The following is a 17,149-nucleotide window of genomic DNA, read 5'->3' on the forward strand; positions in this document are numbered from 1 at the left end:
TTGCTGTTATCGCCACCAACATTTATGTATTGGCAAACTTGGAGTGGGTAGGGTGATGCAAATTTAGGAGTATGTGCCTGTGCCTATGACGCGCTGCCTCAGGAAACAATTTCTCTGTGGCTGATTCAAAATTAAATATTTGCAAAGGAAAGCAGGTTGAAACGGCAGACTCATTTGACACCACAAGCTGCCTTTTCAACAACAAGGTAAATGTGGTGTTGAATTTTTGGACCCCTTTAAGGGTTTTTAAAATATATTCTCTTATTTTTTTTATTAAAAGTGTAACAAACAAGTAATATTTTGTCATGAATAAATACTTATTGAAGCGTGATTTAGTAGCCTGTCGTAAGAGCATTAGTGACTCTTCTAAAAGCTACATTTCTCACCCACCTCCACGTTGGCCTCTTCAGGGACGGCGAGCTGCACACTTTCAAATTAAACATCTGATGCCTGAAAATCACTTTAGTGCACACCGAGAAGCAGGTGTTGTTCTGTAAACATCAAGTTCTCTACAGAACCCAGTCAGCAGCAGCTCCGCTCACTCTTTTACTGTCAGTGACAGACTTCTTCGGAGATACAAATTCCTTCTCCTCTTCTGCTTTTGGCAGCAGCCATTGGTGCTGAGGGACGTAAAAGCAGCGGCGTTTTGATACGTTTGGTGTTTTCACCCACAAATTCAACATTTGTCTGTTTTTTAACACTTACTGTAATTCTCTTTGCTTCCTGCAGTTCCTTTCCTAATCAGAACAATGCAGCCAAAGAAATCAATCAATCAATCAATCAAAGATTTGTTATTAATCCCAGAGGGAAATTAGAGTTTCAGTACACACAATTCAGAGATCAGACATACATGGGCAAGACACATGACAAGAATTGGTGACTGTGGTCATTCGCAACCCTGAGTCGCACTACCTTAAGAGATCAGAGGGTTTTACATGAGGATTGGTTCAGGTGGAGGGAAAAAAAGGCACTTCAGAGTAGGGTTGTCACGGTGTGAAAATTTAACCTCACGGTTATCGTGGTATTTTTTTAAACGTGTTACATTTTCAGACAACTACATAAACCCTGTCTATCAGGAAAATATAGTCCTCAGTTTGTCTAAAATTTGCCTAAAATGTGTTATTTTGTAATTATGTTGTTTATTTGTTTACATTTTTCCCCTTTAGTCTTTAAAATACCAATATTTGCCCATAACTTCTTATTTTTTGTCTGTTTGATGTCATCATTTTAAAAATATTACATCAGATGACACTCCGTACTCAAGTAGCCTTCTAATCAGATACTTTTTTACCCTTACTTGAGTAATAAACCCTATATCAGGTAAATATTGTCCTCGGTTTGTGTCCTTCCAGTGAGCTTTGCAGATGTAGGAAAATGTCATCAGGCAGTAATCGTTGTTAAATTCATAATTATTCTCGGAGAGAGACCAACTCTTATCTGCTCCTGGGAGCCCCATAATGCATAGCGTCATTTCAACATGGGGGTGTCCGCGACACGGTTTATATGCAGGTAGCGGCGCTGCGGCTGCTTTATAGAGCGACTCGTTGCATTCTCCCTCAACCCAAATCCTCGGATCACGCATTTTAGCTAAAGCGCTAACGCTAGCTTGCCTTGCGTTGACTGTAGAGTTGTGGGTGACGGTCACGCAGATGTGTCATGAGATTTGAAGCGTTGCTGCCTTTCACAGACACTTTTTCTGCACGTGCTGCAAACAGGATAGCCGTCTTCTATCAGCTGTCCCTCGGCATTCTTCAAATATACAAAAAATGCCCGTACTTCCCACTTTGTCTTCTTTGAGGGATAATAAATGTCCTGAGCACTGCCGTCTCCTCCTTTGGCCATTATTTCAGCTTTAGCTTCAATAAAGTTTTGGTTGTAAACAACAAAGTGCGCATGTGCCGCCGGTAACTTCAGCAGATGATACGGTGGCTGGTAAGGGTCACCGCGCCTACACCGCAGCCACGGTAATCCACCGAGATAATATACTTTTTAAAAAAGACGGTTATTATTATTGTCTACTTTTATCGGGTTTTACCACTACACCAGTTACCGTGACAACCCTACTTCAGAGTCCCCCCCCCCCCCCCACCACCACCACCAGGAGGGCAACTTTGCTCTGCAAAAAAACACCTCAGACAGATATGCAACAGACTTCAGACATCACAACACAAGTGTCCACTAGGTGGGGTGGTGGGTTGGGATTATCCCCACTTCAGTTCCTGCAGCCACGATGAAGCAGCACGTCACCTCAGTGTGGATAGGTGGAGGAGAGATGTTTACAATGAAAATGAGCATTCATAGACTCACCCGTCTTGGCTCGCGACAGGGAAGCTGTGTTGATTTAGCATCAGAGAGAGAGAGAGAGAGAGAGAGCAAAGGATGTCTCGACTAGCAGAAGCTAACTGTTAGCATTAGCAACTCCATCACACAGCAGAACTCCTCCAGGCTTGTGCCATTTGTGGAGATAAGACACCAATGATCCAGATCAAACAGAGTCGGTGGTAGACCTGAAAAAGAAACACCAGGGCTTTTGTACCTCACAGAGGTCAGCTCAAGGCCTTAATTCCTAATAGAGACCACCTACAGCGCAGGGATATGTCCTGGAGATGGTTGGTCATGTCAGACATCATATACAGATTCACGACCAGGTGGTCTTCAAAGGGCTTCTCTCTCTCTCTCTCTCTCTCTCTCTCTCTCTCTCTCTCTCTCTCTCTCTCTCTCTCTCTCTCTCTCTCTCTCTCTCTCTCTCTCTCTCTCTCTCTCTCTCTCTCTCTCTCTCTCTGTATGGAGAGTATGATTCAGCGTTAGAGGTAGTAACAACTAAGGATGGGTGGTTCATTTAACACAAAGAAACTCTTTGTCTCACAACAACGACCCCTCCTGCTTCTTGTGAATGAGATGAAAGATTTAATAAAGTTTGCATTTCAAAAGGTGTTTTTGTTTAATGTTCCTGCCATTTGGTTTAAAAAGCAGATAAAGACTTCGGTTGTTCTTCGGCAGATCACACCACACATGAGGTGTGAATTTAGAAAGTGTTGCTGATCAGGAAACATCATAATCTCAGTGTTTCCTGCTGAGTCTCACTTCATTCCTTATTAGCTCACGGTCTAGACGAGGCTAATTGAGTGTCCATGGTGTTGATTCAGACTATTAACCATCTGTGCCTCTTCCTCCCTCCCTCGCCCCCTCTGTCCTCACCCTTATTTTCCCTGTAGGAGTTTGCAGGTCGAGTAGGATGCTGAGTATCTTTCCTCCTCGCCACTGCTCTCAACCCTGCTCTCCATGACCTGAGAGCACCACCACAGCGGGAGGACCCAAGCACCAGAGAGAAAGAAAGGAAGAGGAGGGCAGAAGGTCGAGGACAGAAGGAAGAAAAACACTTTTTTGTTGTTATTATTTGTTTTCTCTTTCTGAGATGGAGGCGACTGAGGCCAGTGCGGCGCCGGTGGTTCAGGAAGACGGAAAAACTCCCGAAAACAAGCCGGCAGAGGCAGAACTACCGGCCAAAACTGCAGACTCAGAGACTGTCGACAGTGAAGGTGTGGAGAAAGATGACACGGCTGCCAACAGCGAGGTGGTCGAAAACAAAGAGACTGTGAATGACACAGGTGCGGCGGCGGCGGGCACCGAGGAGGGCGAAGCAGCAGCGGGTGGAGAGGCAGCCCCTCCTCAGAGCTCAGAAAACACCTCCTCCTCCACTGAGCCCAAGACCTCGTTCCTTGACTCCTTCCTCAACAAGAGCGGCCTTGGGAAGGTGATGGGAGGGAGGAAGAAGAAGGAGCACAGTTCCGCTGCAGGAGGAGAGGAGGGAACTGCTGAAGGAGGCGAGAAAGAAGGAGAAAAGAGTGAGGAAGCTGCAGCTGCTGAGGGAGGCACAGAGGGAGGTGGAGAAGGGGAGAAAGCAACAGACAAGGTTGTAGAAAACGGGGAGAAGGAGGAGGAGGAGGAGAAAAAGGGCAAACCTGCAGACACAAAATCTACAGTTCGAGATTTGATCAGGAAGCCGGTGGCAAGAATCTTCTCCCATCGCAGTACCGAGAAGAAGGATGGAGCTGCCGCAGAACCCCCCAAACCAGTAAAGGTCCGATCCAAGTCCCTGGACCGTCTTGAAGACCCTGAAGCACTTAACACCACTGCAGACTCTACTGTCGAGGAGGCCGGAGCAGCAGGAGGAGCAGAAGAAGAACAGAAAGCCTCGTCCTCCTCAGCAGCCACGAAGCACATGAGGCGCTGGCACTCCTTCAAAAAACTCATGGCTCAAAAAGCACATAGGAAGACTGGAGGAGGTGAAGAAGGGAAGGATGATGGAGTGGAGGGAGAAGGGGGTGGCGACTCCTCCACCCTGGACTCCAAGGAGTCTGGTCATAAGAGGTGGAAGCTGAAACGCTCCTGGACCTTCCAGGGCCTGAAGAGGGACTCATCTGTAGTAGGAATCAGTGGCAAGACCAAGGGTTCAGAAAAAGAGTCCGGTGAGAAGACAGAGGAGGCTGCGGGGGAAACCGAGGAAGGAGAGGAGGCCAAGGCAGACGCTGGAGCGGAGGAGGTCAAGACAGACGGAGGGGAGGAGAAGGCTGAAGGAGGCGAGGAGGAGAAGGCCACAATAGCGGGTGGAACGGTGACGCAACACGCCAACGAGATCTGGACCTCCTTCAAGAAGCGCGTCATCCACAAGAGCAAACGCGCCAACACAGAGTGCGCCCCCACTGGAGAGGAGGACGCCACTGCAGCTGCTGCATCAGGTGAGATGAATGTCTGACGTCAGAATCAGAGATGAAGGTCTCAGAACCTTATTGCTGTCTGGGTTTCAGTTTCTCATTGGGCAACAAACATGTTCAGTCCCACTGGAACGCTTCAAAATTCAGCTTCCGTAAAATCCAAGCATTGTGAGACAACTTTGGGAGGGGTTGGAGACTGAATCGTAATAAAATCAGACAAAATAAAAATGATTTGTGACAAAATTGTTACGAGAAAAATGTACAACTGTTGCAGTTTTCTTTATAATTGTTCCCGAGCCTCGTGTCCCAGCCAGGCGTATACATGTCCCTAAAGTAACCAGTGCAGTGTCATTTCAGCTCACAAAGGACTTTGTCTGAATCGTATCTCTAGCGAGTCACGCAACTGTTGCAGCCTTGTGAACATCCCACTTCACTTATAGGTGCTGAAACCTTGACTGTTTCAGTTATTGCACAACTAAAATGAACAGACAAAAGCACCTGAAACTTAATTAGTCGCCTTGTAAGGATTGTGCATCCATAGAAAGACCAAAATGTCCCACCGTCCCTTCTGTTAGTGTTCACCCTTGTCCTGGATCCCTCAGTAAAAACACACAGTGGCCACTTTTACATTTTGCTCACTTTACTGTCAGGGACCTCTGCAGCATGTTGAAGATCTACACGCAGCCACACCAGCTCCTCCCCCTCGTGCAGGTCACCAGCTCAGCCCCTCCCCCTTATGCCGGTCGCCAGCTCAGCTGTAATTATGTTGTTTATTTGTTTACATGTTTCCCCTTTAGTCTTTAAAATACCAATATTTGCTCATAACTTCTTATTTTTTGTCTGTTTGATGTCATCATTTTAAAAATATTAGACCAGATGATACTCGGTACTCAAGTAGCCTTCTAATCAGATACTTTTTTACCCTTACTTGAGTAATAAACCCTATATCAGGAAAATATTGTCCTGGGTTTGTGTCCTTCCAGTGAGCTTTGCAGATGTGGGAAAATGTCATCAGGCAGTAATCGTTGTTAAATTCATAATTATTCTCGGAGAGAGACCAACTCTTATCTGCCCCTGGGAGCCCCGTAATGCATAGCGTCATTTCAACATGGCGGTGTCCGCGACACGGTTTATATGCAGGTAGCGGCGCTGCGGCTGCTTTATATAGCGACTCGTTGCATTCTCCCTCAACCCAAATCCTCGGATCACGCATTTTAGCTAAAACGCTAACGCTAGCTTGCCTTGCGTTGACTGTAGAGTTGTGGGTGATGGTCACGCAGATGTGTCATGAGATTTGAAGCGTTGCTGCCTTTCACAGACACTTTTTCTGCACGTGCTGAAAACAGGATTGCCGTCTTCTATCAGCTGTCCCTCGGCATTCTTCAGATATCCAAAAGATGCCCGTACTTCCCACTTTGTCTTCTTTGAGGGATAATAAATGTCCTGAGCGCTGCCGTCTCCTCCTTTGGCCATTATTTCAGCTTTAGCTTCAAGAAAGTTTTGGTTGTAAACAACAAAGTGCGCATGTGCCGCCGGCAACTTCAGCAGATGATACGGTGGCTGGTAAGGGTCACCGCGCCTACACCGCAGCCACGCTAATCCACCGAGATAATATAGTTTTTAAAAAAACAAGACGGTTATTATTATTAACTTTTTTACCGGGGTTTACCGCTACACCGGTTACCGTGACAACCTTAACCTGCATTAAAACTTTCTCTCACTGTCACTCCACCCACAGGCGCAAAGGTTTGATTTGGTTATAAATCCTATTATTTCTGAAGAAATATAATTCATGATTCTCCTCTTCAGGTGAGGAAGCTGCAGCAGATGAAGGTAAAGACGCCAAGTCAGCCAAAGCTAAGCGCTCACACTTTGGCCGTGCTGTTTCCCTGAAGAACTTCATCATGCGAAAGGGTAAATCCAGCAGCGTGGAACTGGGCGAGGGCACCAAGGAGGGAGAGGAGGTTGCAGAGGGAGGCGAAGGAGCAGGGGAGGGAGGCACTGATGGAGAGCCTGCTGCAGCGGCTGAGGAGACCAACGACAAAGGTGAGGTGCTGGCCGAGAAAACGCCAGCAGACGAGAGCGGCACAGAGGCACCTAAGGAACCAGAGGAGACAGAAACCGAAGCTCCGGTGGCCAACGGGGAGAACGGCTGCTCTAATGGCGCAGCGGAGGAGAACGCCACACAGAATCACCAGGAGGAGGAGGAAGAGGAGAAGACGATGGGGAGCAACCCCATTAAGAAGAGCAAAGAGGCCGGAGGCATAAAAGACGAGGCCAACGCCAAGATTATCAACGCCACAGCAGCTGTGAACAGCGGTGAGTTCAACCGGGACTTTGCTTCAAAGCTTCAAAACAGCTGCGGCAGCAAAGATGGAGATACTAACAACAAACAGCAACAAGCACTAACAAACAGTAAACAAAGTAAAACCAGCTGTTCTGATTCAGAGCTAGCACTAACCGAGATCAGGGAGGAGGAGGAGGAGGAGGAGGAGGAGGAGGTAGAGGAGGCTGAGTCTCCACTAAATGGAGGTTGTCTTGATGGTTTACTGTCATGTGATCAGGGAGAGGAGGAGGAGGAGGATGAGAAGAGGAAGATGTATCTTCGAGAAGCAGCAGTTGCTATTGTTCAAAATGTGATGTCGGCAGCAACTGACCAATTAGAGAGGGAGCTGAGCGTCGACAACGGGTTCAACGGTCGTTTCATCGAAGATTTTAGATACTAAACACACCTTTCTACACACGGGGTGACACGCCTGTTCAGACGCCCACCTATAAACACTTCAATGTGCCAAATAAAAGTTTATAGCATGGGTTAAACACACAAGCACACACCATCAAGGGAAGTCCGGAAACGAAACCCTTCTGATGCATTTGCATGTTAAATGAGCAAATCCTGAGGGACACCATTAGTCTTACACCAGTGAGACACGCAGGTGGGCTCGCACACCCGTGTTTACAAGCTCACTTTGTAAACTAGAAGCAGGAAGAAAAGCTTTATTTCCGACAGATTAAAAAGTGTAATACTGTTCAAATTTTAAGCACCAGCTGTCCGTCGAACATTTCAATTCAATTCAAGTTTATTTCTAAAGCGCCAAATCACGATAAGAGTCGTCTCAAGGACCTTCACACAGTAAACATTCCAGTACAGGTCAGGTCATTAAGCCAATCAGTGAAAAGTTTCCTATATAAGGAACCCAGCAGGTCGCATCGAGTCACTGACTAGTGTCAGAGTCTTTACAGCAATCCTCATACTAAGCAAGCATGCAGCGAAAGTGGAGAGGAAAACTCCCTTTTAACAGGAAGAAGCCCCCAGAGGATCCTGGCTCAGTATTGACCCTTTGCACATGACGTCACGCCACTCATGACACCGCCCCCTTCGCCATGATGGACGGCAGAAAGACCGTTTACACCCGTAGAAAGTCCAGTGAAGCTAATCAAAACAAGCCAGTTTGTAGCCTTTTATGGCTTTTATTGAGTTGATTTAACAGTAAAATGGTTTTAGCTTGCTGCGTGGTCGGCTGCACTAACAGACAAGGACGTGAACTCAACTCGTTTTTCTTTTTAATAACTCTGATGGAGACTGAGGACGGAGATGAACTGCAGCGATCAATCAAGTGGACTAGCAGGCCTCAGATTAGCAGCGAACATGTTTTTACCGGGTAAGATTAACGTTCATTTATTTCACGAGGAAGACAGTGACAGGGATAAATGTGATGTTTATACTAGTTATTGATAATCCTGATGGACGGGTATTTCACCACGGAGGATGCGCTCCGTCCACTGTAGCGTAAAGCGAGACAATTATTAACAATATTATAGCTCCGATGTATGATTACGTGTGTTAAAATGACGTTATTTATTTATTTATATGAGCGTCGGCGTTCAGAGATCTTCTCATTCCGGTGTGGGAGCAGCAGCTGAACCCGGTACCACCACCAGCAACAGAAGCTGGCAGGGATCCGGACTTTTTAAAAATCAGCTTTGGTGTGAAGTGAAACGCTGTTTACAGCATAAAGTTATAAATCCAGAGGGGTGAATTTAGGCAAAGTCAGCAACATGTTTACATCGGTGAACAGCTGCAGAGAGAACGTGAGCTAACGTTGGTAAGCTAGTTAGCATACCGCTGCGCTACTTCGTCTGATAACTGAACTGGGCATGGACTAGTTGAAGGAATGCTGGAGGAGTTTTGTTTTTGTTTTGATCGTAAAAACAATTTCAGGCTCTATTTTACCTTTTAGTACTCGTGTCGCTCACTGTTTACATGCTTTTGCCGTCCAGCATGGTGGACCCACGTGATTAGGTGACGTTGGTGCAAAGTGTCAATAAGCAGCCATCTACCATGACTCACTGGGGATGGAGAAGACAGCACACACACACACACACACACACACACACACACACACACACACACACACACACACACACACACACACACACACACACACACACACACACACAACATATATACCAAGTAGTGTTTCTATGGTTACATTGTGATTTCTTAGTAAATATTCTATTTGGTGAGAGATAAACTTTATTGTATTTATCCTAGTGGATCTATAATTAAACGGGTAAACTAGTAGTAGCACATTCAATGTCAAAGAAAGTAAAAAGTTATTATCAGGAGAGGGAGAATGTTTAAGTGGTCAGCAGCAGTGTGCTAGACGATGGCCCCCTCCATGAGGCCACCACAGCTCAGCAGAACATCATTGTAGCTTCTTCTGGGGAGAAAAACACTTAGAGAAAAAATAAAGATAGAAAAATTGTCCAAATTTCATCCAGCTTTACCTGCAATAACGTAAAAAACCATCAGATACCAGAACACCAGTTCAGTAATGTAAAGTCCAGTGTCCTGTGACCCGTTTCGGAATGAGGTTTCTACTGTCAAGTCTACCTGAGCTGTAGAGCTTTAAAGGGGGTGGGGCATTCTCACCAGGTGCATTTACATGTAAATCTCATTGATGTTTATGTGGGAATTCAATGAATTTTCCCTGCGTCGTCTACGTGCTGCGACCAAATATTATAACACACTGTTCCCAATTGCCTCTCACATTTTCATTGATAATTTTCACACTATTTTAGTCTTAGCAGCAGGGTGTGGCACCTGGGAAAATATTGCAAACAGAGTAGTATTACTGTGTTTAAATGTTAATTCTTTGGCACCTATGTTGAAGGCAGCAAGTGACTTACAAACGGAAACATAAACACAAATAATCAAGTTTGACTGGAATATTCTACATGCTAAAAGAGACCAAAATAACCCTGAAAATTATGGAGGTTTTCATTCTTTTAAAGGGCAACTTGACTTCCCAAACAAGTTTTACTCATTGTTTCTGATTCTAACGGGTCACTCTGAGTGTGTCATGCAGGCTGAACATGAAAATAGTCTCCTACACCTATCTCCTGCATTAGCTTCTGATAGGACAGATCTAGGTCACACGGTCACCCAACATTCATGGACTCACCCATCTTGACTCACGACGGGGAAGGCTGTTGTTGGTTTAGCGTCCAGGAAACAGCAGAGAATGTCTTGGCTGGTAGAAGCTAACCATTAGCATTAGCAACTTCACCACACAGCAGAACTCCTCCAGGCATGTGTTATTTGTGGATATAAAACAAAATGTCAAGCAAACAAAGCTAGTGGTAGAGTTGCAGTGGTGTTAGCCAATCAGAGGAAAGATTTCCAAATAGCAGGAAATAAGACTCCAGAACATGTTGTCCGAAGCTCTCTTCTGATCTTGCAATCTTCTAGATGCTGGAACAGGAGCACCAGAGCTTTTTTCCCCAGAGTACAACTTACAAGGCATTCGTTCCTACTAGAGAACACTTCAGATGTAATAAAAAATATGAGCAAATTTGACCTTTAATTCCTTTATTTTAGGTGTGCTGAATAGGACTTCTCTTCCTCGGGAATCTCTGAGCCTCAGTCATCCGGTTATCCTTCATGAATTGTAATAACATTTCAAATTATAAAAAAAAACTGATGTGATAACTTTGAAAAAAGATGTTTATTGTGGGGTTTTGTGCTAAGCTAGGCTAATCTTACCTTGATTCCAGCTTTAGGACCTTTGAAACAAGATGTTAAAAGTATTTCTCTAAGTTTTACAAAGTTACTGACATAAAAAAGTGAATCAGGTAAATGGGAGTATTATGCACAAAGCAGATAGATGGAGAGAATAATAGAAGCATGAACTCAAAATAAAAAAGGATTCTACTGTAGCTTCATGTTCACAAACCAGAGAACATCAACAGGACGTCAGGCCTCAGCAGCCGTAACAGAATGGGTCAGTGTTCCTTTAAAGAGCAAGTCACCCCCTACCAGAGTATTACTCCACTCCCACTTCCTGTTTGAAAAATGCAACAAATGCTGTTGCCTAGCAGACCGAGAGGGCGGAGCCACTAACCAATAAACACACAGGCTCACAACAATATTGTGACATCATATGGTACCAGCTAACGTTCTAGGGTACCTCTTAGCCAATAGCGATGGCAGATTTAAATTCAAATGCAGTGCAGAGTTTTTACCTGACAACGGCACAACACTGACAGTTTTAGGCAGAAATTTTTTATTTTAACTAAAATGCACTAAAGTGCAAAACTATTGACTACACGTGTCTGCAGCACGATTAGACACACATTTATATAGTTTATCAGAAAAAACATCATTGATTTGGGGGTGACTTGCTCTTTAACTAGAGTGCTCCGCTGAGCGTTCCCGCTTTTTTCCTGCTACGCCGTTTGAAACATTACCACCTACTCTGAGCTTCTGAGCGACCGGAGGTGAACCTCCTCCATTATTTATCGTTCCCGCCTCCTCTCCATTCAGGCGCTGCACGAGGCTTAGCGTCCAGTACCCGGCCTGCTTTGATCTCAGACAGCCCGACAGATGCTCGCAGAGAGCCGGGTGGCTCCTGCTGCTGCCGTACAATTTACCGGAGGCCTCTTTGAAGCGCCGACTCTTTTCACTAAACTGAACTCTGTTTAACACAACTTGTTTGGCAGGAAACTGCCCCGAACGCCTCGTCGTCAGGACAACGACACAAGAAAAGGAGCATTCCGTCAGATGTGTTTGATGTAATGAGATGAAAATGTTTTAAATGAGCAGCTGTGTGACTGGTGGTTAGAGGTACTCACTACAGATTACTCTGCGGATTCTAAAACCCTTAAAAGAGGAATTTTTCTTCATTCATAAGATTCATTTGGTGAGAAAAGTCTAAGCAACAACACGTGTAGCACCTCTCAGCTCAACAAGAACAAAACTGTTGGGTTCATGTCAATGGGAAGTACATCAAACCGCTTGAGGAAGCATTGTGGAGTCCCGTTAGGTTTGAATATTGGAAGGATTGAAGCGTAGAAAAAGTTCCAAAGAGTTCATTTATCCTCAAACTACATTGTCAGAAAAAATAATCCATTTCTAGAGAGAAACTTTGTTCTAATCATTTAGAAATAATGGTTTCATTTAATCTGCAATGGATCAACATTACATTTGTACTGATATAACCCTTGATTCAAATGATCTAAATCACTTTAATAAAAGCAGATTTACTGATTTTGATTCAGTTATTTCTGACATTAGTCAATGATGATCACATTTTTGTAATGAGCCTAAAAAGATTTGCTCTTCAGGTTGGTCTAGCCCAGTGTTGCCAACTGTTTTCGACTGAAAGTAGCTGAAGTTCCCCCCAAAAGTCGCTAGATGTTGCCAGATGACGTCACATGTTAATTTACATATTGATGACGTCATCACGCCACATTGCCGTTCACTTTCCCCATATATATATACATATATATGTATAGGAGTAAAAGGGAGGAAAATAAAAGCTATGTTATGTGTTAAAGTTCTTAAAATGATTAAAATGGCCAAAATGGCCAAATTGCTTATATATGTACAATAAATTCCAAAAGTATCAATAAAGTGGCATTAAGACGGATACGGTGTGGTGATCCAAACAGTTCTGTTGTAGGATATAACTCAGACCTCCTGCTCTCCTCATTCTCACAGACATTTTCCTAAAAAGCTGTTTTTTTACACCTCATAGTTTCTCAACTTCTCTGTTGTGTATTCTCTCCATCATGATAATAACGGCGCTCCGAGCAAAAGGGAGCGGGTGTCTCATAGTATAACCATCCCTGTGTCACTGAAGGAAATTCAGATGAGCCACAGAGCTGCGTGTGTAAACGGGACGGTAGTTCAAACTCCCGTTGACTTTATTTACCAAATGCAGGAAAAACCAAAGTGTCTGACGGCTGCAGAACCAGAGATGGCAGGTTGACGCCTGCGCCGTCTCTAGTAGAAGCGTGAGTCTGCAGCAGCAGCAGACGTAAATCGGTGGTCTCCAGCTCTGAAGCTGTACCTTTGTCTTCAGCGAATCGGCCCGGCCGAAAACGGTTTATGATTGGTCAGTCCTCGTGCACATGTGCAGATTATCGTTCTCTTTCCTTACTCCCGGAAGAACGGTTCAGAGTGCAAATGGTTTCTTTGTTGCTAATCTGTGGGGAATATCTACAAGAGAGTTCTACAGAAAGTAGCAACGGGTCCTGAGAAATGTCGCTAGGTTTGTCGCTAGGCGCCTTTTTGAAAAAAAAAGTTGTTGAGGGGGGTCGAAAAGTTGTTAGGAACAGCGACAAAGTCGCTGAGTTGGCAACACTGGTCTAGCCACACACTGCTGTAGCCTCAGCAGGTCTACCAATGGAGCGAACAATTTTGGGGAAAGCCAATCACAGCGCTCTTTGTTTGTAGAGGGGCCTTGGGTGGGCTAAACACCAGAGCTGTAACAGAGAAAAACTACAAAGATGGCGTCAGCTCAAGAATAGTGCTCGAATGGAATGTTTTGGTATCCAATTTGGACGATTTAGACTTGAGCTTTTCTTTGACACGGCTAATTGGAAAGAGGGTATTAGCTTCTTTTTCGACCGTGTGTGGCGGACTGCCCCATTGAATGATTTCCGTATCGATAAACGTCATTTTGTTTGTTGCTCTGATTAGTCCCAGCCCTGTTCCATTGTGTACGGAGACAATCTATGGGCTATGGCCAGACTATATTTACATATTTAGGAGGTCTTGTCAGGCTAGTTTTTTGTTTTTCTGATTACGAGTCAAACATCAGCCCAGAGATTTGTCTTTTCGTTTTGCAATCTTTAATCTTATACCAAAGTAAATAGTTACAAAAATGAATTTAACTCTTGACCAGGTTGAATAAACGCTGTGATGTTCTAAAAAGAGATTCTGGTTCTTAGTTCAGGGTCAGTGTGTTAAAGTCATTAGTCCTGATTCAAACCAGGAACACTGCACTGAGACTAATCAAACAAACAAATTTGCAGAATGTCTTGCGATGGATTAAAATTTCTGCATGAGTAGCAGGGCCTTGCTAGCATCTCTCAGCCGCCTGGACCCTATCTTGAAAGCACAAAGTTTTAACATCAGAAATTATCTGATTAAAATATAAAATATTAAGAGATCAAGTTTCAGGAACTTGCAGTTACTTATTTACATTCACTTTATTTATATAGCGCCAAATCACGACCAGTCGTCTCAAGGACCTTCACACAGTAAACATTCCAGTACAGGTCAGTTCATTAAGCCAATCAGTAAAAAATTTCCTATATAAGGAACCCAGCAGGTTGCGTCGACTCACTGACTAGTGTCAGAGTCTTTACAGCAATCCTCATACTAAGCAAGCATGCAGCGACAGTGGAGAGGAAAACTCCATTTTAACAGGAAGAAACCTCCAGAGGATCCTGGCTCAGTATGAGCAGCCATCCGCCACGACCTATACCAATGGATGGCAGAGTCGGGCTGTTAAGTTATAAAATAAGTATTCAACCTGTGCGACAGAAGCCCCACATAGTCAAACAGGGAGTGAGTACACCTGTTTTTAGGAAAATGGAAATAGAATCAGACAGGAAAATCCACTAAATCAAAAAGATGGGACTTTTTTAAACAGCAGTTTCAAGAAAAAAGTGACAATCATGGTTTTTATAGGGAGACTAGGTGGATTTGGCCTGCTTTTAGCATCCCCTGTTGCTTAGTGAAAGCAATAGTGACGCTCATCTCCTCGCTGTGCATTCCTCTTTTTAACACCTTAAGCTGAAATGTCTCCTCAGCCTTCGTTAGTTTCTACGGGAGTGCTTCATTACTAAATCAAACAAATCAGCTGTATTTATGATAGAAAACATGCAGGAAACACACTGGAAGCAGTCTCCGGCACTAGCACGTCCGTTCCATTTACTAAGTCCAACAGGTGGTGGCTCCCCACTCTGAAGTTGCAAGTCCGGTATTCTGGCCACAGGGTCTGAGAGTTATTTCATTAACCCTGTTAAGGGTTATTTTAGACCATTCTGGCACAGGAAAATGATTTTAAAATATGAAAAAGTAGCATGATATCGCTTTAATATCATTTGGAAAGTTCCAATTTATTTTCTGTTCAACTGGAACAACAGTGTGTACAATAACACAGTTTCACACACAATACAAAAGATAATGTTTAAAACTATCAATACAGAGAGAATCCAAAAGTCGTGAAAGGTCTTCCTTTGGAGCACTTTGGATAAAGTTTTAGCAAACATGCATCAGCTCTTACACAATGTGCTGTCAGAATCATCGTTCTTCCAGCTGAGCCTTAAACTCGTCTAACACACTGTGCTGATAAAATTTCACTTTACAGATGTTTTGTTTTTTAGTGAACATCTAAATTAAGCCTTTAACTTTGTTGTCTTCCAAGTCGGAGCTCATTTGGTAGAAGCTGCTGTGACTAAATCATTTCTGGAGGATAAAAAACAAAAACACAAAAATGTTGAAATGGGGGACATTTTGTTTTCATTGTGTAACTAATTTGTTTTAAAAACAAGTTAAACCTCATTAACGTCAGTACTTGAGCTTCATCCTCCTCATTCCAGCAGCCATGCTATGCTAGCAGCTGTTAGCTTAGCTAACTAGCTGTAGCTGAAATAAGCTAGTTAGCTCAGAAAACTGGATCAGTGGGCATTTATTTAAAAGAATATTGGACAAAAAAGTGTGATAGAGGTTCTTTATCCACGTGATCTTCCTCCTCTCTCATTCTCTGTGGTGTTCAATGGTAACGTGAGAGCAGATGGTTGGTTTAGGCCTACAGAATACCAGTGAAAATCTTCCTCCTCAGTTAAAAACAAAGCAAACAAGAAAAAGTCAGACTAAAACTTGTCAACTGGGAATCTTTCTGTTGGTTGTAATGTGTTGATGATCCTTTATGATGTTTTTTGTTTCCTGTTCCTCTTTCGTATCTTTTAACTAAAAACACTAGAAACTAGCATCTGTACTAAACCACTAAACATACATTTAACCTTTTTATGACTGCTAATAGTTTTTATTGTTATTATTATTATTATCATCATCATATTTTAATACATTTTTCGATCTCTTTTGTTATCATTTACCAGACAAAAAGGCGGGAAACGTGTGAGGCCCCACAGAGAGGATTAAAACTGCCCGGGATTCGCTGAGCAAGGAGCTCTGAACCCCACCCCCAACTCCTCCTCCTCTTCCTCCTTCCTCCTTCCTCCTCCTCTCTCCCTTCATCCCCCCCCCCCTGAATAAGTGGAGTAATCTAACAGATCACCACAATGAGAAAGAGAGAATGAGAAGGATGCAGTTCATGTAGATGAGAAGTGAAAATAATACTTACTCAGAAAGCAATAATTCAAGCCCCTCCCCCATTTCATCTGCCACCCCGCCCACTCCCCCTCCATCCAAAACATACAACACATGTAAATCAGTGTGTTTTTTATTTTTCTTTGCTTGTCCATGAGATTTTATATTGTCTACGAGAGAAAAAAGAAAAATGCAGAAATGTAAAGATGCAAATTGAGCCCCCCCCCCCCCCCCCAACCCCGCTCCCTGTTAACCTCTGATTGGTGAATTTGAAGATGAAAAAAGATAAACAAAGACTGTAGTTTTATATCCTTGGCCAGTTATCTTTGTAGCCCCCCCTCCCTCCCTCTGTGCCCCGCCCCTCCCATTGTCCCAGTAGATATTTGACTGCAGGGCCGCGCTGCTCCAGTACATAAACTGCCCCGAGGACTGCACCCCCCACCAACACTGCAATGTCTTCAGCTCTGTGTGTTTAATGTTTTTAGACTGTTATATCGTGTACATGGATTCAGAAAAAGAAAGAAAAGTAAACAGCATTGATTATTATATAAGACAAAATGCTTTTTTTGTTGTCGCTTTCCTGTTTGGTTCGATCTTTTATTTTTTGTTTTATTTTGTAAAAACCACCGTCTTCTCACCGTTATTGCAGTCTGACGATATGCTGTGATGAAAAAAACACAATAATCATAATGATGATGATGATGATGATGATGATGATGATGTTTTGTTGGTCCAAGTTTTCACATGTCCGCTAGCAAACTGTCAAAACAGATAGTACAATAAAGACTAAAACCTAACAACTAAA

General features: G+C 43.7%; 1 protein-coding gene across 1 annotated transcript in view; it reads left to right on the forward strand.

The window, feature by feature from the left end:
- si:ch211-137a8.4 (high mobility group nucleosome-binding domain-containing protein 5) overlaps positions 1-17,149 on the forward strand; it is a 52,802-nt gene extending 35,653 nt beyond the window's left edge. The window contains exons 2-4 of the mRNA XM_054742321.2: positions 3,216-4,739; positions 6,525-7,034; positions 16,134-17,149. Of these exons, the coding sequence (XP_054598296.1) occupies positions 3,416-4,739; positions 6,525-7,034; positions 16,134-16,156 (1,857 nt within the window). The 5' untranslated portion in view covers positions 3,216-3,415 and the 3' untranslated portion in view covers positions 16,157-17,149. The remainder of the gene's footprint in view (positions 1-3,215; positions 4,740-6,524; positions 7,035-16,133) is intronic.

The sequence above is a fragment of the Nothobranchius furzeri genome, chromosome 13, assembly GCF_043380555.1.
Source record: "Nothobranchius furzeri strain GRZ-AD chromosome 13, NfurGRZ-RIMD1, whole genome shotgun sequence".
In the NCBI taxonomy this organism is placed as follows: Eukaryota; Metazoa; Chordata; class Actinopteri; order Cyprinodontiformes; family Nothobranchiidae; genus Nothobranchius; species Nothobranchius furzeri.